The sequence below is a fragment of the Montipora capricornis genome, chromosome 7 (genome assembly GCF_036669925.1).
Source record: "Montipora capricornis isolate CH-2021 chromosome 7, ASM3666992v2, whole genome shotgun sequence".
Classification (NCBI taxonomy): Eukaryota; Metazoa; Cnidaria; class Anthozoa; order Scleractinia; family Acroporidae; genus Montipora; species Montipora capricornis.
The window spans coordinates 51796998-51821997 of NC_090889.1; the positions used below are offsets into that span (position 1 = coordinate 51796998).

General features: G+C 39.2%; 2 protein-coding genes across 2 annotated transcripts in view; one reads left to right on the forward strand and one right to left on the reverse strand.

Moving 5' to 3' along the window:
• The window catches only part of LOC138058131 (uncharacterized protein C14orf93-like), a 25615-nt gene extending 1214 nt beyond the window's left edge, over positions 1-24401 (reverse strand). The window contains exons 1-5 of the mRNA XM_068904016.1: positions 24366-24401; positions 5938-6304; positions 3936-3997; positions 3415-3506; positions 436-554 (exon numbers count right to left, since the gene is read on the reverse strand). Of these exons, the coding sequence (XP_068760117.1) occupies positions 436-554; positions 3415-3506; positions 3936-3997; positions 5938-6297 (633 nt within the window). The 5' untranslated portion in view covers positions 6298-6304; positions 24366-24401. The remainder of the gene's footprint in view (positions 1-435; positions 555-3414; positions 3507-3935; positions 3998-5937; positions 6305-24365) is intronic.
• On the forward strand, positions 13627-20344 carry LOC138057662 (uncharacterized). The gene is made up of 5 exons (XM_068903596.1): positions 13627-13723; positions 15770-16095; positions 16253-17237; positions 17813-18580; positions 19626-20344. Exons 1-5 carry the CDS (start codon positions 13627-13629, stop codon positions 20342-20344), a joined length of 2895 nt encoding a protein of 964 aa, XP_068759697.1.
• Positions 24402-25000: the final 599 nt, after the last annotated feature.

Consider the following 25000-nt stretch of genomic DNA (forward strand, 5'->3'; position numbering starts at 1 on the left):
CAAAAAGCTATTGCCTGTTGACATAAAACTATTAAAAAATACATAAATTAAAAAAAGGATCCCGGTTACATAAAAAAATATGACATTAAAAACTATTGCCCAATGACATTTAACATAAAATGCTATAAAATGGTTACGTAGTAATAAAAGGTGATAAAAATATATATTGAAACCTACACTAAGTTTGACAAAGGAAACAACTGTCACAGTTTCTGTTCTGGCCAACTAGGCTGCAACTAAAACAGTAACTTTCAGCTGTTAAGACAGTTAAGCCTGCAATTAAATATTCTGTAGAGGCTTATGAGTGATGCACTTGGTCATTTTGAAGTCAAAACTACTATTAACTGTAATTTGTCACTGTAAATAACTATTATTAGTTGATGCTTTTTACACATACAGTGGCAGAAAAAATTAAAGAAGTTCAAGTCAACATACCCTTTTCCTTCTTGAACGAACTTTGTTGTCCTTTCTTGTCTGTTTCGTTTTTTGCTGGTTTTCAGGAAGTGACTGTAGATAAAGCTTTCTTTTTGTTTCGTAGTACCTAACAATGGCACCTGCAAATAAAAGTGAAGAGTGTCATTTTAATTATAATATAAAATCAGACCAGCTTCATCCATAGTTTCAGTCAGCTGCATGCATGTATGTACAGCTTTTTAAGGTTTTCGAGTATCTGCAAAGAACTTAAGGTTACCAGATACCTTCAAGGGTGTTTCACATGCAAGTGGTGTAGTGTGTTTCAGTTAACCTGTAGAAACCTAAAACCCTGTATCAAATTAAGCTTAGTGAACTGCTATGTTACATAACAGACCAAGATTTAAAAAAAATATATTGCACTGTCATCTTTTTAATGATTTTTTTAATGTGAGTGCCCGAATCACCTTACCAAAGGTACAATTCAAAGCAATTAACTTTTTTGAATTTCATTTATTGATTTGTTTAATTCTTTTGGATGCTCATACAAAAATTCCTTTTAGCAACAAAGTTCTAAGAAATTTTAGGTCAATGGAACAAATTCATTGACTTTTAGCTGAAAGAGTATCTATATTTGTATGATCATTCAACTTAAGAAAAGTGTTGGGTTACAAAAAAAGCCAGTTCAATAACCTTTAAATTATTGATATATGGTTTATTAAGGTGTATCTGCAGTTTAACCTGAACACCTTACCACACTTGCATATGATTCACCTTGGGGCCCATGCATGCTGAAAGCTCTTTCGTATTTATCTTGCTATGTGAAATTATTAAAGTAAAGTAACCTTAAGTACCACAAAATGACAACACCATTGCACACAATTTTGCAGTAGTTAATTGCCAGAGTTGAGTTGTATGAAAGGCTGCCAATTAAAATATTATTCATTCAAAATATTTCTCCAAATGTTTCAAATAGGCTTTTTGCTTGACCTGATCACTTGATCAAGTTTTGGTAAATACGAAAACAGTTCATTTTTGAAAAAAATTGTTAGCCCAAGCTGAAAGAGCATATTAAAATTAGGTAACCTGAGAATTTTTAGCCGAATATCTCAAAAGGAGCGATTGCAACGGCCACTGAAAGTTAGAAGCATTATTTTGTATGAGACAAACAACTTTTGCCGTCCAGTCATGCATGCATGGTGTTTCATACAAATCCTTGTAAATTTTAAAAATTTTAAACTGTCTTTAATCTTTTCCCTTACGCATTTAAAGGCTAAAATTGCATGTTATGAATTAAAAGGAGATTTCAGCCCTGAAATGCTTAATGGGGACAGTTTTTTTAGTGAGTGATTAAGGGCTCACAGACGGATTTTTTCGCGCGTTGCTAAGGAAGTGAAATGTTACTTCCGGTAACTGACGTCATCATATCATGAACTGACAAGAAAACCCACCACAAGCAAAAGTCACTACACAAACTGTTGTTTCCATCGAAGGTTTTTCCTTGCCCTTCCTCACGCTCCTTCTCAGATCAACTGTGCATGCGCAAAGAAATTGACTTCCGGTTTGAGAAAAAAGCTAAATTTGCGGCGGTTTTATATTGAATTAAATTTTTTTACATGGCACGTTTCACCCCCAAATACAGAATATAGCTAAGCATTGATTTTTTACAAGAATCTTTTTAAAAAAAGTTATGGGTATTTCAGTATCGTTTATGTCTTTAAAAAGAACATTTTTCAAAATAAAAAGAAAACCATGCTTGGCTGGATGCAAAAACAAATACAAATTATCAAACCATCAATTAAATACCCAAACTGCGTAGCACGGAGACAAATTTAGACTTTTCTTTTATTGGTCACGTGACCATGGGCGGACGTCATATTTAGGGTCATTGACTTAGAAAAGTTGGAAACTGACAAAAATTATGCCAAATTCTCTCAAATTGCTTAACCATTACATCCTTAGCAACGCACCCCAAAAAATACGTCAGTGGGCCCTTAACCCATTGACTCCCAGGGGTTCCCCATTGATGAATAAAATTGTCTGGGTGTAAGTGCGTGTTGTCCTAAGTAGCGTGTGTATGCATATATATGGAAAGAACTCAAATGAGGCCATCGCTACTGTGTGCATGTGATGGATGAAGAACCTTCGCTGATCCACAGCATCAGGAACTTCCTATGCAACACCCAAGGACAGAGAAAAATCTCTGACCCGAATGGGAATCGAACCCACGACCTTCGGATTAGTTCACCTTTGCTCTACCGACTGAGCTACAAGGCCAGACGGGAGCAGGCCATGGGAGTTTGAGGACAAATCGGTAAGTTTGAGGACAAATCGGCAAGTTGTCCTAAGTAGCGTGTAGTGCAAATTGTCTGGCATTAGACAGAGTAAAATAGTCTTGCCGGTTTAGGCCAGTTAGGGTGTCAAAGTGTTAAGGAAATATTTTTCATGACAGTTTTGAATATTTTGATATTACCATGCAAGCGTGCTACTTTTAGTGTTTCCTCAAATTCATCACATGATCAAGTCATGCAAAAAGCCTATTGGAAAATCCCCTTGCTAATTGCTTTAGCAGACTCCAGTGGCCCCTGGCACCTAACTTTTGCTCTAGGGCAAACAGAAAATCCCAGTGCATGTATTTTGCGCGTACAGACCTTAGACAGATCCAAACAGTCCTTCTCAGGACTGCACTCACCAGGACGATCGTATTTTACTTAATTAGCCTTGTAATTGTTCATAACCAGCAACTGTTGACCAAATTTGGAAGATGTTTGCCATTGTTATGAAAAATGAGTCACTTTTTCTGATAACTGTTCAGAACAAGAGACTGAAGCAATGGTAGCTCAGCTGCTTTTGGCTGAGCTAAAGAAAATCACCAAAGATTTCATCTGCAGCTGTAAAAAAAATCAACTGGCCACTGTGAGACAAGGGCCCATTATTGTACAGTCTCTTAACCACATGCCAGTCAACAATAGATACCATATTATTTTTCATGATCAGACTCACGCTTGACTGTCTTAATGGCATATCCCTTATCTTCATTAGCTATCTGCTCTTCCAGATGGTGTCGCACAGACATGTTGTGTGGTGAGAGAGCACTAGAAATGTCAAACCAATAATTGGTTATTGGTTATTAAAACTTATTGAATGAGGAGAGTAAAACAATAATCAAGGATAATAGTTACTATCTGTATAACTCTCTTCAGAGGACATATGTCCTTTCAAATCTTCCTTTTGGTCGGACAATTGATGAATTGGACCGGACATAATTATTTTATTGACTGACAGCACCTTGAAGAAGAGAACTCAAGATGTGCTGGTGACATGTTCGGCCATCTTGTCCGATCATAATGTGAAATTGGCCGGACATTTTCAAAATTTGTTCGGACAATGTCCGATGACCGACTGTTATTTCCAACACTGGATTTAGGAAGGACTATATCTGAAAACTGTAGCAAGTCCCCTTAAGTTACATTATAACAGTTCAACTATTTTTGGATAATCACAGCACAGGAAAAGAAACATACCTTTCTTCTGGGTTGTATTGTCTGTCTAATGACAAGTTGTTGTGAAGAAGATGTACATCTGCCTAAAGTGAACAAAGTGGGATTTTTTGTTTGTACCAAACCATACTCTACTAAAATACAACCGCAATACTAATAATAAAGATGTGGTATCAAGTTACATACCGTAAATGCTCGAATTAGCGCCCGGGGCGATTATTTAATTTTCTAAGACGAGAGCGGGGCGCTAATTCAGAGGGGGGCGCTTATTTGAAGGGGGGGGGGCTTATTTCGTTTATCAATTTCTCATGAGGATAATCAGGTGGTAGTTGAAGTCACTGGAAGCAGGAAACTTGAAACATGATGGCCTCTTTTGAGGCAGTAACAAGAAGCCGGCGATTGGGAGCAAAGTTTTACGAGGAACTTAATAAAGTGAAGCAGCTATGTGCTCACATGGATATTTCTATCAAAGAAATGAGAAACAAACCCGTGCGACTTTGAAAGGACATTACTGTCTATACTATCTGATTTAACAATGTCCCATTTCATTAAAAGAACCGTATAGACCGTATACGTCTCGTACATGTATATCGTACCGAGTACCAAAACTCATTTTTTCTCGGGGGATGGGGGGGGAGGGGGGGAGCGCTTATTTGAAGGGGGACGCTTATTACAAATTTTGAACCTTAGGAGGGGCGCTAATTCGAAGCGGGGCGCTTATTTGAAGCTAGGCGCTAATTCGAGCATTTACGGTATATACATATTGACTCTAACAGCCATAATCAATAACACCTGTCGTTAAAATAAACCTGACAAACATAACAAGCCTCACACTCTTAGCGACAAACAAAGAGTCTCCAGCTGATGAGAACTAGCTCTTTTAGTCTGCCTTCTCAGCTGGAGACCTAGTAGCTAGCTTGCAACATTCCTATTCCATTAATCTTAGAATTTTGCTTCTAAGCTAATACAGGAGTCTACCATTATGCAATCGTGTCATCATCTTATGGTGTGAAAAGGAAATTTTAGAACAATATCTAGAAGAAGTGTACATGGCTGGAGAAAAATTAAAAATAGATCAGAGAAAGTACTCGCCTGGAGGTACACTGTAGTCCCATTTTTGTATCAAATTACTAACACAGGCCACCAGGCTTATTTACTGTATTGTTTTCTAATCAATTTTACCTGATGTCTATTCTCGCAATTAAATAAACAAGCAATTTCCTTCTCCCAGTTAATGCAATTCTTGTTGTACTTGAATAAATTTTGTGTGGTTATTATCAACCAATCAGTAACCTACAGTATTTGTGTTATTATGACAACACCTGCCTTTGCAGTAGGAAGTTATTCCTTCCCATCCCACTTCACTTTTGCTTTCTTTAGTATTGAGTATGACATTTCCGAGAAGCTAACCAAAATGGACATAAACAATGGCTAAGAGGTTTGTGCCTTTGATGTTGCTGAGTTTATGGATTGGAAACAAACACAAACATCTCCAAAAATGACAGACATTGATTCAGGACTTGAAGAATGAAAGACAGCCACTTGTAAAATTATCTCCTCAAGAACTGGATGTAAAGTTAAGAAACTATACCAAAGCAGATTTTTTCAGCTAGCTGTAGGAAAAAACAATAGACATGAATATGAGCCTGTTAACCATAAGTTGAGCATTACCTGAAAAACTGTGGATATAGCAAATCTAAATTGCACATGTTGTGCTTAAATTTAATCCACAGTTTAAATTTTATTTTTCTTTGTTTCAAATTTATAATCAAAAATCCATATATATTACAGAAAAAAACTTGAAAATAACTTTTAGGAGAAGTGCTCAAGTCAAAATATACTATAGTATTTTGCAAGCTGGCACTATGGTTTACCATACTGTTACATGTATAACAGGCAATAATTATATCTTAGTTTCAAATGTACCGAGTGGGTGAGCATCAGGGAGGAGACAAAATAATCAGGAGACTGTCTTAATTCACTTCAAGGTGTGTTACGGGAAGGAATTGCTCTAGTATGCACTTACTGAAACTTCTGGCGGAATTTTTGATCCATCTTCAACCACCTCACGATCATGAAACACTTCAATTTTTTCAAGCAGAGATTTCTCTTTAACTTTAAGTTCTTGCACTTCATCTTCCAAATCTTCCATTGCAGTTGTCAGTTTTTTTAACATTTCTTCTTGCGTACTCATCTTATTGGATAGTGAGTTTATTGCATCAAATATCTTTCCTACTTCAGATGACGATATGACAATATTTCCAGCTCTACTTGGGGGAGTGTCACTCCTAGATGCACTTGCTGAGCTTGTAGTTGAACTACTGCTTCTTTCCCTTCCAAAGCCAGATCTTCTATTGTGTCCAAAAAATGAACCTGGTTGGGCCATCTCTTGACTGTGTAAAGAATCCACAAAGAAAGATTTATATTTTGCATAATTAAACAACAAGAAGACAAAGTCCCTTAAGTCTGTGATCAGTTCTTGAAAAAGTCAATTTTTCCATACATTTTCTGTAATTTTGATACTGTCGAATTAAAGAAAATGTATGGGAAAATCAAGGTTTTCTAAAAACTGATCACAGAAATCTTTGCATTCCAGATTTAGTGTATTGTTTCTTTGAACTCGTAAGTTACTATTTTCAAGGAGAGCAATCTAAAATATATGAATTCAGGAAGAAGTAAAAGGCTTTAAATTCTAATACAAATCTTTGATTTTCCCGCCATCTTGCCCTAATGATTCCCTGATGCAACTATGAGCGTTAACTCCTCCATGCATGGCGACATTTATTAGAAACAGTCAGAACATAAAAACTACACACTAAATCGTCCAAAAGATATACTTCATGTACGGTTCCGAGCAACTGTGGTTATTACGTGGACAGCATTTCCTAACTCGTAAAGTTAAGATGACTGTAACACAAAACCGGCATGGGAAATCATACTTTAACTGTTAGGATTTACGACGAGACACTGAAGCGTAACACAACTTTAATCCACTGGACTCGGCTACACATCGATTTACAAAGGGGATGTATACGAGCGAAATGCTAGACGTTCAAAAACCTTCGATAACAAGAGCGGGAACAACAACGAAAGTCACATGACACTCTTAAGTCCTACACACTAGGGTGGGGTTAGTATAACTATTCACAGATCCAGTCTCTTAGGCTTCTTTGTAACCCTTCCAGAACGAGTACGGGCTGTAACATTCTCCCCACCTTGTCCTCCTTCGGGGAGGACAACGCTCAAATTAGGCTTGGAAACAGGTATACTTGCAGCATGAACAGTGTTCGTTTGTGGCTTCTCCCCACCATGGACTGGATCCTCTGCTTCCGGGCTTACTTGTGAAGCTGCTGACTCAATCTCTAACTTGTGTAAACGTTGAACGGGTCTGTTGTAGAAGCTGTTATGCGCTCTAACTGTAGCGGTCCGTACAAGCCCGTCGTTACCTGGATAAACCCTTTCAACTTTAGCCAACGGCCATTTGGTGCGCGGCACATTGTCGTCAGAAATAAGTACAATGTCGCCTACTCGAATAGAAGGGATCTCTTTACGCCACTTGTTTCTTACCGATAGGAGATGTAGGTACTCTTGTTTCCAACGCTTCCAGTAGTGATTGAGTAGTCTCTGCAGGTAGAGATACCTTTCGACAGTCCTCTTACTGGTCTCCTCTAAGCTACTTTCTTTCCTTTCCGGTAACTGGTTAATTGGCCTACCAATTGCAAGATGAGCAGGTGTAATAGGTAACGGGTCTCTGCAATCATCACTCACTGCGGTCAACGGCCGCGAGTTAATGATACCTTCGATTCTGACCAGCAACGTGTTTAGCTCAGAAAAGGTGAGAAGTGCCCTTCCAAGGACCTTGCGCAGTGGTTCTTTTATCATTCTGCAAAATCGTTCCCACCATCCACCTCTCCATGGGGAACGCTCTGTGATGAATTTCCACTTGATCCCTCGTGATGAGAACTCTGACTTGATTTGATCTTGATCCAACGTACTCCACATTCTTTGACTTTCAGTAGTGGGTTCATCGTATAATTTCTGAATTTCCCTGCTTGCTGCCTTGAAGGTTTGTGCATTGTCTGACCACACTGTATGGCAAAGACCTCTGCGACTCGTCATGCGACTAAAAGCTTGAAGGAACTCATCAGTTGTCAAACTATGTGTAAGTTCCAGGTGAACCATATGAGATGATGCGCATGTGAAAATACACACATATGCTTTCTTAATGTTTAAGCCCTCTTTCACATACAGTGGTCCCGTAAAATCAGTCCCAACATGCGCGAAAGCTCGTGAACAGGAAATTCTCTCCTCTGGCAGCTGACCCATTTTCTGGGCACAAGGTCCAACCCGTTGTCTTTGGCAAGCTACACATCTTCTGATAACACGTTTAACCTCACGTCTTCCTTGAGTTAGCCAAACTTTCTGCCTTAAAGTTGATAATACCGTTTCTGGACCAGCATGCAACATGTTCTTATGTACATCTTGCACCATCTTGGCAACTTCAGGATGTCCGTGAGGCAAGATTATTTGATGCTTGCTCTGTTCGGGAAGATCAGCAAACTGTAGTCTCCCACCAACTCTTAATACCTGATCATCTCTGTCATAATAAGGGTCCAGTTTCAGGAGGCGGCTGTTACTGGGAAGTACCTCTCCAGCTTTCAGTTTCTCGAATTCTTCTTTGTAGACCACTTCCTGCACCCACATACAACATTTAATCTCGGCTTGCCTCACCTCGTCCGCCGACAGTTCCCTTTCACAAGACCTAGACTTAGTCTTAAACAACTTGACCGCTCTCAATACATAAGCAGTTACTCGAATCAACTTTAACCATGTCCCGTAGCGTGACATATCAATCAGTGGTTCTGCAACGACTGCTGTACACACATGGGTAGTTCTTTTTTCCTCGCAAGCTTCGGCGGGAGCAGCTTCGTTTTCGGGTTGAGCGGGTAGTGGTTCACAAGGCGAAGACATCCATTGGGGTCCATTCCACCACAAAGTGCTTGAAATCATATCACTACAGCTTAACCCACGCGTCAACAAGTCTGCAGGATTCTCCTTACTTCCACAATACCTCCAACACTCAGGATCCCACGTTGACTGTACCTCAGCCACACGATTGGCAACAAATGGCTTCCAGGAAGAACTCTGCCCTTTTATCCAATGCAGTGCCACCATACTATCTGACCAACACACAACCCTAGCCACCTTCATTGGCAAAGCCCCTACAACAAATTTTAGCAACCTGGCATTTACAACTGCTGCTAAAAGTTCCAGCCTTGGAAGTGACACCTTCTTAATGGGCGCGACTCTGGACTTCGATATTACCAGCTGTGAGGATACATTGTCTTGCTTGTCTCTTATTCGAATGTACACTGCTGCTCCATACGCCTTGGGGGAAGCATCTCCAAAACCATGCACCTCTACCACAGAGTCTTGCGTAATACCATTTCCGAAGCATCGAGGGATAGTCACATCTTTTAGCTGCAACGACTCGGACTTCCAACTTAACCACTTTGCTTTAGTGTCGCTATCTAGCGGGTCATCCCACTGTAATCCTTTCAACCACAACTCTTGGAAAAGGATTTTGGCTCTAACAGTGAAGGGTGATATCAGTCCCAGTGGGTCAAACATTTTCGATGCCAGACTAAGTAGACTTCTCTTTGACATTGGATCATGGGATGAGATGATTCCACTCGGTGCGAGGAATCTAAAGTGGTCAGAGTTCAAGTCCCATGACACGCCAAGTGCTTTTAGGGGGTCGCTCGAATTGAACTCCACGAATGGCGATGAGGCTCTTTTAGCTGGGTCAATAGCATCCATTACTAGCTCTGAGTTACTTGCCCACTTGGTCAAATTGAATGCTGCTGTCATCATAATTTCTGACATTTCTTGTTGAAGCTTCAAAGTTGAATCTACTGTATCGGCTCCTGTCAGGCAGTCATCGACATACATATTTTGTAAAATTTCTTCTACTGCATACGGGGACATTTCTTTGTATTTGTTTACATGAGCATGGACTGTAGCAATTGCAAGGAAAGGACTTGCGTTCACACCGAAAGTCAATCTCTGCATTCTGTACACCTTTGGTGTTTCGTGAGGCTGTAAATCTCTCCACAGGTAGCGGTGAACATCTCTGTCCTTTGGTGCTAGTTTGACTTGCAGAAACATCTTTTCAATGTCTGCTATGAGACCAATTTTGTGTGTTCTAAATCGAATCAGAACAGATGCAAGGTTCGGCTGTAAAGGAGGACCAGGAAGAATACAATCGTTAAGGGAAGCATCACATCCTTCTCGTGCGGAAGCATCAAATACGATTCTGCATTTTGTCGTTCTTTTGTCCTCACGAAATACAGCATGATGCGGTAAGTACCGCACAGTTCCATTGTCATCACTCTGATCAGGTACTTCCTCTGCAAAACCTTTCTCTACATATTCGTTGATCGCTGTTTTGTAAGCCTTAGCTTTCACAGGGTCTTGCCTTAACTTTCTTTCAACACTTTCCAGGCGTCTCAAAGCTTGTGCATAATTACTTTCTAGCTTTGGAGGATTTCGTTTCCATGGTAGTCGCACCTCATAGTTATGTCCATCAAAGTTCAATCCTCTATTGAAGTCAGCAACAGCACATTCTTCCTCTTGTGACATAACAGGGTCCTCGTTCTCTGCAATACCAATTGATTCCAGTTCCCAGAATCTTTTCAATGTTTCGTTAACTCCACCGTTTTCTACAACTGTCAGCATGGATGAAGTTTGCCTTGATTGGCGGTTTACTTGTCCCGTGACAATCCAGCCGAGGCAAGATTCAACAGCAACAAGTGACTCACTGGAACTACCTCTCTTACAGACCCCAGTCACAAATGAGTAGTAGTGGTCTGCACCAATAAGAACATCTACTTGAACTGAACCACGAGGATAACTATCTGCAAGAGTTAAGCCTTGAAGATGAGAGTTCTTATGGAAGTCCATCTGTACTGGCCCGAGAGGATTACAAATTTTGGAAATAGAAAGGGCCTCCATCTCCACCTTTGAATCTCCCTTAATTGGTGAAAGGGTAAATTTCACTCTTTGGAATCTTTTCGTTTCGCTGGTTTCCCCACCTAGCGTTGTGACACTTAATAGCTCTGAGGGACCTTGCAGGTCAAGAGCCTCTGCAATGTTCTTTCGTATATAAGAACGTTGACTCCCTGAATCTAGTAAAACACGGACTGTCATTTCTTGACCCTTAACAATTAACCTGGCCAATGCTGTCTGTAGGAGTGTTTCTCTCATAGGTAATGCAGGCTTAGTTGAAGCCAATCCACTTAAACTAGTGTTGCTTAGGTGGCGAGGTGTAACAACTGACTGCTGCCCGTGCAATAACCAGTGATGTCGATGACCACAATTCGCTACAGAACACTTAGGATGGCGACAAATTCTGGAGAAGTGCTTGTGGTTGCTAGGTTTTAAACAATTGAAACACAGTTTGTTCTCTTGCACTAGTTTCCATCTACCATCAAGTGATTTTTCATTAAACATTGGGCAATTTTGTGAGTCATGATCTGCCTTGCAGAAATTACAATTTGGCTGTGTTGGAGGGCGTGTTTCACCAAGTAGTGCAGAAGCAGTATACATCTCATTCTCACCACCCATTTTGGGAGATGAAGACTTCGGTTTTCTTTACTTTTATCAGAACTGTGATTGCCTGGGGTGATGTTCCCATTTGAACTTCTTTCTCCTGCTTCTTTGGACACAACTTGTCGATTAAGAAATTTAAAGAACAATTCAAGGCCTATTTCATCTTCTTGAGTGTCTGCAAGTGTCAACTCCCATTTTTCCAATAACTGTGGTGGTAACTTGGTCTCAAAAAGGGGTAACAAAATACATCCATGGCTCATTGGATCTTCTCCAAGAGCCTCTAAAGCTCTAGTTCTGTTCATAAAGGTATCATAGAGATCTCTGAGGGAGGATGCATTAACAACTGACTTAGCATCCATCTTGATGACAGATTTCACTAGAAATGAGATGATCATACGTTTTCTTCCATACCTGTGTTTAAGGCATTCAACAGCTGCTTCATAATTTGCTCCGGTTACTTCATATCCGTCTATTGCTTTCAAGGCATTTCCAGTTAGCACCGAGCGTAGATAAGTAAACTTCTGAACATTTGGTAAATCAACATTGTTATGCACTGCAGCTTCAAACTGATCCCAGAAGTTTTGAAATTTCAACACATCGCCATTAAACTTTGGCAACTCAATTCTCGGTAATTTCAGATTTGAGGATACACGACTGTCACTGTATGCAATATCCTTCGAGGAGTGATCTCCCACGTCGCAATCTTTATTTAGGAATTCATGAGCAGCATCCACAGCTTTATCTACTTCACTCAGAATTTTTCCCCATCTTCGGAGTTCCTCCTCCATCATATCCTCTGCAACAAGCGCGATTAATTCATTTCTCAGTTGAAGATAATTCTCACGGTACACAGTTAGCCTTTCAATTCTCAATTGTACTTTGATTTTGTTGCTTGCATTTTGACTTAGATACAAAATATCCTGAATCAACGCATCCACATCCATTTGCAAGGCTCTGGCTTTACGTCTAATCGCACTAACCTCCTGAATTTCAACTTCACATTTCACTTGATGAGGTTCCTTCGAAGCTTCGGCGAAATTCGAACCTTCCTTTAATTCTGGTGCAATAACATTTGACTTCGAATCACGCTGAGCGTTCGCTAACCTTTCCAGTAAGACTTTTCTCTTTCCAGTAGTCGGCAATCCTTTTTTTCCAAGCATTTCACGAATTTGATCGACTGTGAGTTGAGATAAGTCTTCCATTTTGCTCGAGGAACCGGTGGCCATGTGGTTGCAACTGACGACCTTGCAAAGAATTACAAATTTACTGCTGAAATATTTCCTTTTCTCCGGCTCGAAGGACCATGTTAGGATTTACGACGAGACACTGAAGCGTAACACAACTTTAATCCACTGGACTCGGCTACACATCGATTTACAAAGGGGATGTATACGAGCGAAATGCTAGACGTTCAAAAACCTTCGATAACAAGAGCGGGAACAACAACGAAAGTCACATGACACTCTTAAGTCCTACACACTAGGGTGGGGTTAGTATAACTATTCACAGATCCAGTCTCTTAGGCTTCTTTGTAACCCTTCCAGAACGAGTACGGGCTGTAACATTAACAACTGACAAAAGCTCACAAAGCACGGGAACAACTTTGCATTTCATTCTTCTCCGTCGAAGCTTTAAGTTCAAACCGTTCAAAGTTAGCCTTTAACCACTTGAAGAACGATCAATTCTAGATACAGTATGGGAATTCAAAAACAAGCAGGCGATCGATATAATCAGCTTGATCAATTCAACTGTCAACGATGACTTCGGGTGAATACATCGCAAATTTAGTAGAAGGAATAAAGGATTTGTAGCTTACCTATTTCGACGCCAGAACCACCTTATAAGGTACAGTGGATATAAAAGGTAGACTTGTCACAATTCAGAAAATAAGCCAGAAATACGCCGTAGATCCAACTAAACTACTCAGCGCCAATGCAAGTGTGAAATGGACACGATTCGAAGAAGGCGCGGCGTTGATCATGCAGCTTCATTATTGGTCAAAAGGACAATACCTATTGTTTCTCTAGCCAATTACAACAAGCGATCTTTTTTTTGCCTGGTCACAAAGTGATCTATCCGGGATAACCGGGAGTTGCAATCAAACATGGCGACAAGGAAAACATGTGAGAGCTTTGGCCGAGACTTCGGGAAGACCGCGTATTATGATCACCTGCCGTGCGAAAAATTAAAGACTGTTGTTGGTTAGTGTATCTGAAGTCATGTGAATAGAAAAATTAAGAAAAGCTGTAGAATTATCCGTCAACTCCGCATCGCCTCGTTTGATCATAACACGTTTGTCTTTGGAAGACGTACAGTAGGCGGATGTGTGCTTTGTTACCGAAAAATTTCCCTGTGGAAAGGGGCATATTATACCCAAAATCGCAGAGATGCCAACCTTTAGAGAACACAAACCTGGAGATAATTTCTTTTGGACCAACAACCCCTCCCCCCACCAGCACCAAATCTTCCAAATTTGACCCCCCGGAAAATTCTTTTCTGGCCTCGACTCCCCCCTTCCCCACGTGTGTGTCAGGTTCAAGTGATGTAGTGAGGACGAGGGTGTTTGACTGGGGAAGGCAAATCTTTTTCAGTTTGAATAATATGGAGGTTCAACAAACCAAGGGTTTGAATAATTGGGATTCTACTGTATTTGTTTTAGTATATACCACACAAGCTGAATAACTAGCAGACCAAAAATTACTTTATTTTTGTTAAATGCTCGGAATTTAAAAAGCTCGCACCACTGGGCTTCTTGGAGGTGAATAATACTTGGCTAATCACTTCTGAGCTAGCTAATCTGCCCGCATGAAAAGCACTACGGTATTTACTTGTGTGGTATATACCAAATATTTTTATTTATCCAAAATATTTTGCTGTTTCTGATTGGCTTTAATCTCCTAGCTTATTAATTCATTATCATATATTATTATTATTGTTATTTTTATTATTATATCAGGGATCCACATTAACAGTCGTCAGGTCGTCCCAGACGACTAAAAACCTGTCCGGACGAATATAAGAACTCCAACGGTCGTCCGTTGGACAAGTGATGTTTTAATAAATGTCTTTTCATGAGTGCGCCATCAAATGTTATAATATAGAATGTACTTTCGTTCTGACCGCTTTTCATTCAATGGAAAATTCCAAAAAATAAGGAATAAACATGCAGCTTTTCTCAGCATGAGCAATGAAATCTCAAGTTTGGTCGCTGTTACAGCGTTTTGTGTTCCCTCGAACACTGAGCACCAGTGCTATGTGTTCCCCCTTCACCATAACGATAAATATGATAGCAGAATATGAATACAGAAAGTATCCTAAACATGCATAAAAGTTAGCCTTAGGCCTAAAACTTTTGTTTAGGCCTAATTAGGCCTAATTAGACCTAAGGTTAGCTTGTATGCATGTTTAGGATACTTTCTGTATTCATATTCTGTTATTATATTTATCGTTATGGCGAAGGGGAAAAACACAGCTCTAGTGCTCAGTGTTCGGGGGAACAGATAACACGAGGGAAAACAAAACGCTGTGACAGCGCCATCTTTGACCCTGCGGTATTTTCCATGAAAAAATCGCAGGCTCAATTTTCATGTAGCTCACTGCTGGCATGGTTGTTAGTAAGTCGTTTAGAAAAGAGCAAAGGGTGACTTGTGGTCTCAGCTGATAGTTACAAGGTATTTTGCCACCTCCGGCAAGAAGGAAAACAAGTGGAGCAGAACTTGCTGCTTACAAACAGCAAAAACAAAATGTTGATAGCATATGAAAGGAAGACACTAGACAAGAACGTCCAAACTTTGGTTCTTTGAATGGTAACTTTGTAAGCTGCATTCAAGTACATTTTGCCATGGCAGATATGGACCACTGTAAATCGGGTTCCCACGGTGCAAATAACCATACTCTAGAGTCAAAATTTGTAATTTCTGACGAGATTGTAAAATAAAACATGAATGCTCAAGTTACAAGTAATTTTATCGACCATTTCCTATACGTCTGTATTTTTTGCCCGGGCAACCCAAAATTTGTCTAGGCAAGTACTTCATAAGACGTACTTGCCTGGCTGACGACTTCAATAAAAAATGAATATGGATCCCTGTTATATTATTAAATCAACTGGGATCAATACATGTATGCAACCATTTGACATCAGTCACTTTGATGTCAATGATTGTATATTGCTAATACACAGACAATCTACTTGTATATTGTCAATTATACATAGTAATTAATAATGCATGGTACATTTTTTTTAGGTGAACCTGAAGACTACGTTTTTTGTGACCACTGTAATAAGCGTGTTGCCAAGAAGACATTTTATGAGCATCTGAATCTGGGATTAAATGATACTACAAAATGTGATTCCTTGCAACTTGCTGTTGAAACTGAATATACCTCAGGATCAATTTCACCTGAAGAACTGACTAAAGAACCACTACACAATGAAGTGGATTGTGTTGATAGCTACAGTGATCAGGAGGAATCATCTCATCTTTTTGATGATGAAGATCAGATTTTCTTCAGTGACTGTGATGAGCCAGAAGCTGAAACATTTTGTACTAGTGGTTGTGATAATACTAAGGTAACTATGAACTGTAAAAATTTATGTTATGCTGGTGTTGTCCAAATCAAATGAAATCTTCTATTTTTACACAAAACACCCAGGAGCACCTGTATACTCACTAAGGACTTGTTTAGCTTTTATCGATTAAAAATAAGCCTATACTTTATTTTCATAGGACTCCAATCAAGAAGATGGTGATGGTGATGGTGATAATGATGGACCTGAGAGTTTTGAATACTGTGAAGATGACCAATTTTGTGACTCATTTCCACAGAGTGACAAACGAGTTTCATCAGAATCAAGAGTCCTTATTTTATTTCTTTTCCTTTGGCAAACTCTCTATAAAGTTTCAGACAATGGGATCCTAATGCTTCTAAAATTTCTGCGTCTTTTCCTGACATTGATTGGAAAGGTAACTAAGGTTGATATCCTCGTTCAATTTGCCCAAAGTTTACCACAGACACTTTACTTGGCCAAGTCTTTTATTGGAATTGGAGGAGATGACTTTGAAAAATATGTTGCATGTCCAAAGTGCTGCACCTTGTATAAAGCAGACGAGTGTGTTATCAGAAGAAGGAATGGACGGCATGTTTCCAAGAAATGTGATCATGTTCGATTTCCAAACCATCCTCAGAGAAACAGGAGGAAACCGTGTGGTGCTTTCTTAATGAAGCAAATGCGTTCAAAGAATGGTTCCTTATTTTTACATCCGAAGAATCTGTATTGTTATAAGAGATTAACTGATTCTCTAAGGTCACTGATAACAAGACCTGGTTTTATTGAAAGCTGTGAATCTTGGAGAAATAAAAGGCCAACAGGGGATGCCATGGCAGATGTCTTTGATGGAAAAGTCTGGAAGGAGTTCTTGGATTCTGATGGAGAAAATTTTTTCTCTACACCAGCAAATCTTGGTGTCATGCTGAATGTTGACTGGTTCCAGCCGTACAAACACACAAATCACAGTTGTGGTGTTATTTATTTAGTGCTGATGAATCTTCCAAGAGAGGAGAGGTTTAAGCCAGAGAATGTTATACTCGTGGGAATTATCCCGGGTCCCAAAGAGCCAAAGCGTGACATCAATTCATTCCTGAAACCACTTGTCGATGAACTTATAGACTTTTGGGATGGTGTGATTATTGAGGATTCATGTCTACCAGGAGGCATGTTGAAGCTTCGAGTTGCACTCCTGGCTTTGTGTTGTGACGTGCCAGCTACAAGGAAATGTGGGGGATTTGCTGGCCATTCAGCAGCAAAAGGTACTTGTAATATTACAGTTCTAATTGGACATTAATTTTTAAGAATGGGTGTCATTGAATTTGTTTTGTAAGTTATCTAATTGTGACTTTTTGGTAGTACCTTTTTTGTGAGACTTGAATTATCTATGTGACAGTAGAGAATATGTTCCCAACTTACATGTACATGTATTTAGATCTCTCACACCCTTTTTTCTTTAGTGTTAATTCAGCTGAATTCAAGAGTATTTTGGAATAATAATACATGTAGTTTATAAAATAACAATTTAGTTCTACAGGAATAATATTCCTTGCAGAAAACATTTCCTCACACAAAAACTGTCAATGCAATGAATTTTGTTCATAAACAACTTACACTTTACATATGGGCTCATGGTGAACTGAGCAAGTATGAACTTGCAAGGTTCTTCAATTAAGGAAAGAGGGTACATCCAAATAATCAAGGTTTTGTGTTGTTGTTGTTGTTTGTTTTTGTTTCTCAGGTTGTAACAAGTGCTTCAAGACATTTCCACGAACCACTTTCGGATCAAAACCAGATTTTTCTGGTTTTGATACAAGATCATGGGAGAAAAGAACGAATGAGGTTCACCGGGCACATGCAGAGGCTGTTAGATATGCCAGGTGCCAAACAGAAATAAGCACTCATGTGCGCAAAACTGGCGCAAAATACTCTGTTCTTCTACAGTTGCCGTACTATGATGCTGTACGTTTTGTCATTATTGATCCTATGCACAACCTTTTCCTTGGATTAGCAAAAACTACCCTAAAGGTTTGGAAAGAAAAGGAATTGCTCACTGATAAACACTTGGACTTGCTGCAAAGAAGAGTTGATGCTATTGTTCCACCACCAGAAATTGGAAGGATTCCTTCTAAGATTGCTTCAGGATTTAGTGGATTTACAGCAGACCAGTGGAAGAACTGGGTTATTTACTATTCATTGTTTGCATTAAAGGGCCTATTGCCCCAAGAGCATTATGATGCTTGGGTGTGTTTTGTAATTGCCTGTCGCCTAATTTGTCATCGGTCCTTAACAGTGGAACAGTGTTTGGCAGCAGAGGCAAAGATAATTGAATTTTGTAAGCATTTTGAGAAACTGTATGGACCAGAGTTTTGTACTCCAAACATGCACTTAAGTTGTCATCTTGTGGACTGCATCAGAGACTATGGACCAGTTTACTCTTTTTGGTGTTTCTCCTTCGAAAGATATAATGGAATACTGGGGTCATATCACAAGAACAACCATAACATTGGTAAGTTGGTATCTTGTATGGTTTAGAGGGATTTCAGTTAGCTGGTGCCTTGCTTGAATTTATTTTTCATTTATAAGAAAATCTTTGAAAATATATTGAAACTGATATGTCTGGGCTGCTAGGTGAGGTCTTCTTAGGGTTCTATAATTGTCTTTCTTAGACAGGTACCCAACTGCACACAAGTAAAGCATTTTCTGTAGTTAAACAACTCCTTTTTTCTGTGTCCATCAGTATTTACCTGCAGATTATGAAATGATTTCTTGACCAACCAAAACTTTAAAAATATATTTGTATAAACAATAGAAGTGGTTTTTAGGCATGAACGCCAGTCATGATGGAAGGCATTATCATTAAATAAAAGCCTAAAAATTAAAAGGATCAATATGTATGTGTGTGTGTATGTATGTATACTTGATTTCAGCAGATGTAGAATCAGAGTGCTCAATAGAAGAACAAGAGCGAGTATACCAGAAATTGTTTTATCAACTGAAGATTTGATTAGGCATTTTATTACACCAACTATAATTATTTATTTCATGCTACATGATGGTTTAGCACTTTTCAGATAAATTAGCTTAATGGTACCTAGATTACAACAGTACACTGATTATAGCTGATAGCCTGAAGTAAAATTTTCCAGGATCTCTCCGGAAGTTAAAGTTACTATCTACATGTTTACTTTGCTAGGGATGCTTAAGCTGTTTTACGTTTATAATTATGTATAAAATAATAATTATTATTATTGTTGTGGTTCACTTCTACATGTTACATGTATATGCTTGGTTGAAATGTTATTTTCCTTTGTGTCAAACCTATCATACACAAATGTACATACATGTAACCATACACACACACAAAAAAAAAAACAACAATAACAACAAAGAAAACCTAAAATAATTGAACCAAGAGTAAAAGTGAATATTGAACAACATAAGAAAACAGAGATGGTGCATTGTGTACTTCTCATCAGACACTTCGAGGGCATACACTGTGTAAGTTGTAATGATACCATGTAAGTTTTTGATGTTATTTCTGATACATGTAGGTATACAGCTGATGCGACGATTTCTTCGAGATAATGAGCTAAGGCTTATCACCTTCCCAGAAGAATTCAGCGACTTTGAGACTCTGCTTTTGGGTGATCAGAGAGGCACTGTGGGTGAAATGCTGAACAGTGGACCTCATGTTAATATACGTGTATCAAGCCTTACGAGTGGGGATCAAGCTACAGAGGATCAAAGCAGGGCAGTTGTTCCCTTTCCCCCTGTTAAAAGAATTGCCTTAGATGAAGATGATACTTCAGAGATGAAGAAGATGTACCAGATTTTGTTTCCTGACTGTGAGATTGTTAGTGTTCAAAGGCTTTGTGACAGTTTTTCTAGAGTTCAAATCAGTGGCACTATATTCAGATGTTCCTGCAGTTATGGTGTTTTAGCCAAGTGGTTTAATGGGGAACATAGACCAGGAAGAGTACGTAGATTCCTATCTAATGATGTGATCTTAAAACAAGGCTTGAGTAAAAGAAGGAAGATCACATATGTCCTGGCTGAAGTTGATTGGTTCAAGAAACATCCAAAAAGGAACTGGTATCCTGATCCACTTGAAGTGTGGTGTACTGACTTTGAAGACTATTCTGAAATGTCTTTTATTCCAGTGATCAGAATTCACAGCCAGTGTTTAACAGTGGAGGGGAAGGTTAAGTTTGGCTATGGGAAGGAAAAAGTAATTGTTTCAATTCCATTAATTGGGCAATTTAGCCACTAAACACATTATGTTGTCATTTTTGTTTTCTTGTAAAACTGCTCATGCATTGTATGTCATGAAGTTTCGAATAGCCCCAAATATCTAGTAGTTTTCTTTTATTTCAAGTTTTCCTTTTTAAGCAAGCCTAAAAGTTGTAACTTAGGTTTGTTCATACTCGTTAATGAGCTTTTCCTAGATTCTGTTTAAGGTAAACAAAAGAAAACAACAAAAGTGGCTTAAATGACTCAACCAGTTTAAGTTAATGCCAAATGAAAACAACGTGAAATAAATTATAAGGTAACAATGAAAAAACTGTGCCAGTGACCCAGATCGCCTTAACGTCATATACATGTGCCATATACATGTAGTTAATTATAGAGTCAAAGCCAGCTCTAGTGATTTGATTGCTTCATGTGACCACTCCAATGCCCCAAATGGAATCACACATTTGCTCCGAATTACCCAGCTACATCTAATGACCCGGTGAACTGACTGGAAGACGATCGAACAAACTAGCTGCCTTAAATGACACCATTGCTTCCAATTTCCTATGCACCTGTATTTCAAATTGTTCAGATGACATAACTCCAGCTGACACAACTGGATGAAGTTAGGCCATCTGAAGAACAAAGATGCAATGAGCTTTAATGACAATAGGCTAGTTTCGAATTGTGCAGCAACAAAAGAACAGAGTCGAGGTTCAGGGGAATAATTAGCATTTTGTATTGTTCAGAACAAAGGAAAATGCAAATTATTCCCCTGAAACTCGACTGTGCTCTGTTCTCTTGTTTCTGCACAATTCGAAACTAGCCTATTGCTCCGCAAAATGACCCAGGTATATATTTTAAATTAACCATATCTGATCCCATTCACCTCTAATCAATTTAGATTATGTTTCAGCAACTGGGGGGACATCATACTTAGAAGGGCATTTATATTTCATCATGATTTAAGTTTCCTTTAAGTTATGTTAAATCAATTTTATAATTTAAGCTTGTTTTAAGCAGCCTTAAATATATATTAAATAACTTAAAAGATTTAACTAAGATTTAAGTCATCCTAAAACCTGTTAACCCTTTAACTCCCAATAGTGCTACTTATAGATTTTACTCTGTCTAACGCCAGACGATTTTACTCGTCAATGGGGAACCCCACGGGGCTGAAGGGGTTAACAGCAGCTGGATTCACTGAAAAACTATGTCCCCATTAACCCTTTCACTCCCAATAGTGCCACTTATAGATTTTACTCTGTCTAACGCCAGACGATTTTACTCGTCAATGGGGAACCCCACGGGGCTGAAAGGGTTAACAGCAGCTAGATTCACTGAAAAACTATGTCCCCATTAACCCTTTAACTCCCAATACTGCCACTTATAGATTTTACTGTCTAACGCCAGACGATTTTACTCGTCAATGGGGAACCCCACGGGGCTGAAAGGGTTAACAACAGCTGGATTCACTGAAAAACTATGTCCCCATTAACCCTTTAAATCCCAATACTGCCACTTATAGATTTTACTGTCTAACGCCAGACGATTTTACTCGTCAATGGGGAACCCCACGGGGCTGAAAGGGTTAACAACAGCTGGATTCACTGAAAAACTATGTCCCCATTAACCCTTTAAATCCCAATACTGCCACTTATAGATTTTACTGTCTAACGCCAGACGATTTTACTCGTCAATGGGGAACCCCACGGGGCTGAAAGGGTTAACAACAGCTGGATTCACTGAAAAACTATGTCCCCATTAACCCTTTAAATCCCAATATTGCCACTTATAGATTTTACTCTGTCTAACGCCAGACGATTTTACTCGTCAATGGGGAACCCCACGGGGCTGAAAGGGTTAAATCAACTAGGAGATTCAGGCTTATTTTACGCTGCTTTAACCACAGCATAAACTTGCTCAAGGATAAACAAAGTTTAAGATGACCTTTTTTACGATTTGTCAATGAAGTACGGTGCGCAAGCTCGTTTTTTGCGTTACTTAGTGTAAAAGTACGTAATTTTCATGCATAAAGGCAGTCTTTACGTTTCCGTTAAAACGCGAAAAGTTTCTCATATGCACTCTTTACGCTTCCGTTGATTTGCGTAAAGTTTCATTGACTATTTCGTTGAAACGCGTTAAAAGCAAAGTTAGCACCCAACTTTATCTACTCGAGACAAGTGTGAATGAAACTCGTGACTCTATAATTCTTGCAGGCTTGCGCTATAATATTTCACGCAAAGACACTGAGTATATTTCGCAAAAGCTACACTCGGGCGCGCATTTGCGTTGCCCGTCGCTTCCATATATAACCACCCCCATAATAAAGGGAAGTTTCCAATGTTTTTCATCAGAACGGACGAATTGTTACCATCAATAACTGGCCAACGACATTTGTTGAAGTGTGCGTTTTGGGAAATCTACGAATGACACTCAAGTAAAGATATTCAGTAGTATTCGAGCTGAATATCTCAGTACACTTCACGTGAGGTGTGCGCCTTGAATACCTCAGGATTCTAGGGAGTCACGAGCACGTATTCTAGGCCCGGACATCTCCGAATATTTTCATTTTCACGCAGTGTAAGCTCGAGGATTACACAACATGATAAATTCACAAAGGCTGAAAATCTCACAAAAACCTTTTCCGGCGATAAATTTATTGAAACAAACAACATATTTGCTATCAGAGGCAAAAAAAACCCTTCCTATTTCAACTGCGTGTGTGCAAACAAGACACAATCCGTGTCACAAAGCATGTGCAATTAAATAAATTTCTGACAGTTCACATCAAACCCTTTTCGAAAGAACCTTGACCGTAAATAATGAAGCACAAAAGAGACAACAAGCATTCATTCAAATAATTCTCAATGTCACATTTCCAATTTTTTTTACCTTTGCAGAATTGAGTACAAAATAAATGTAAATTGCCAGACAACTTAGATGCGACTTCAGTAAACACTGTGATGCATTCAAGGCGTTCGATTCCTTCAATGTTTGTTAAATCCATAAAAAAATTGCCATTTGATTTCAGAGTTGTATATAATACCAAGCTAGTAAAATATTAGAAACAAAGCTCACTTGATATCCAACGGCGAAAAATGAAATTTTTGTCAAAGACCATTACTCGTCGCTTTAAAGATTCTACATATTTATTTTTCACCGCCTGTCTTATTCATCCAATTGACGTTCCATTCTTGAGCTCCATGAGGGTATATTTTGTTTAAAGATCCACTAAAACGAAAGTTACAATGACTCTCGACGCCATTGAAGGTTAACAAGAATTAGTGAAATTTCCAATTGTTACCGGAAGACTGTGCAGAGTTGAGTACAAATAAATACAAATAGCCAGAGAACAGAGATCACAGATCCACTTAAGGTGTTCGATTCCTTCTCTGTCTTTGTTGAACCCATAAGTTATCAGAGAATTTTCCATTTGGATTCAGTGTTGTACATAACACCACACTTCGCAAAATATTAGAAATACAGCTCGACGGGCGAAAGATTGTTGTCGACGTCCATTACTCGTCGCTGTCTTGTTTATCCAACTGACGTTCCGTTTTTGAGCTCCATAAGGGTATATTTTGTTTAAAGAGACACTAAAACGCCATTCGCATTACAATGACTTTCGACGCCATTGCAGGTTAATTAAATGTACTCATGTGTGCACCAGAGAAATCTATGCATTACCCCAACCCCCTCAAAACTATACGCACAGAAGACTCTATGCACAAAGACACCACTTAGCAGGGGAGTGACAGGCAAGACTTGTACCAACACGGGAATTAATTAATTAATTAATTAATTAATTAAAAAACCAGAACTATTAGTTATTTTCCGACTGGGATTGCCATACTGGCAACCCAGTAATTAGACCTCCTGTCCTCATTTTGCTCGTCGTAGCGAGGCTAGAAAGGCTTATTAGCTTTAAATCAAAAGAATGTTTCATTTGGCCAACAATATGAAAGAGGTCTATGGGTTTCCAAACCATTCGCACTCTTCCCTTCAGATTCAAGAGCGGAGATAAAACTGGGGAAATCAAAATCAATCCCTGTTACCTTGAATCTGTTTGGTTGAAGCTTCTTTCACGGTAAACTGGCCGTATCCTACAATATTTCTTGCAGATATTCGCACTATGTATTTCATGTTGGCCTCCAAGTTGTTTATAACACCAATTAAGGAGTCTTCTTTAGTGGTTATCTGTGTGCAGTTCATCCACGAATAACTTCCTCTTTTCTTCCGGATTTGCAGCAAATAATACAGGATAGGATAGTGTGGGATGGTTGCTAGCTTTTTCCACTGAATTTCTAACTTGTTCGTACCAGTTTCTATTCGAAATACTTCTGGCGCTTTTGGAGCGTCTGCGGAAATTGAACTACCTGTTACATGCGCATCAGTCACTTATCTCAAAACTGAAATAAAAAAAGGCAATAAATACGACCTGAGCCTTCATAGGCCCCAATTTATACCTAGTTCTCCAACAGTAGTCTCTGTTTTGTCCGTTCCAAGGAAGTTCCTCGCCATGCACGTGTAAACGCCAAAATCTTTTGCTTCCTGTGGCGTAAACGTCAGGGTACTGTGCCGCGTTCGAGACTGCGCAGACGTTTTAACAGCGGACGATTGTACAACTCCGTTATGGCTCCATGTTATTTCTGGCACTGGAAAACCGTCAGCCGTACATGTAATGACGGTT

What these genes read in the sequence shown, in the direction of transcription:
- LOC138057662 (XM_068903596.1), top strand. Translation starts at nt 13,627, where the DNA reads ATGGCGACAAGGAAAACATGTGAGAGCTTTGGCCGAGACTTCGGGAAG. An exon ending in GGATTCATGTCTACCAGGAG is followed by an intron (nt 17,238 to 17,812) that starts GCATGTTGAAGC and finishes TTTGTTTCTCAG; the next exon opens with GTTGTAACAAGTGCTTCAAG. An exon ending in CAAGAACAACCATAACATTG is followed by an intron (nt 18,581 to 19,625) that starts GTAAGTTGGTAT and finishes TGATACATGTAG; the next exon opens with GTATACAGCTGATGCGACGA.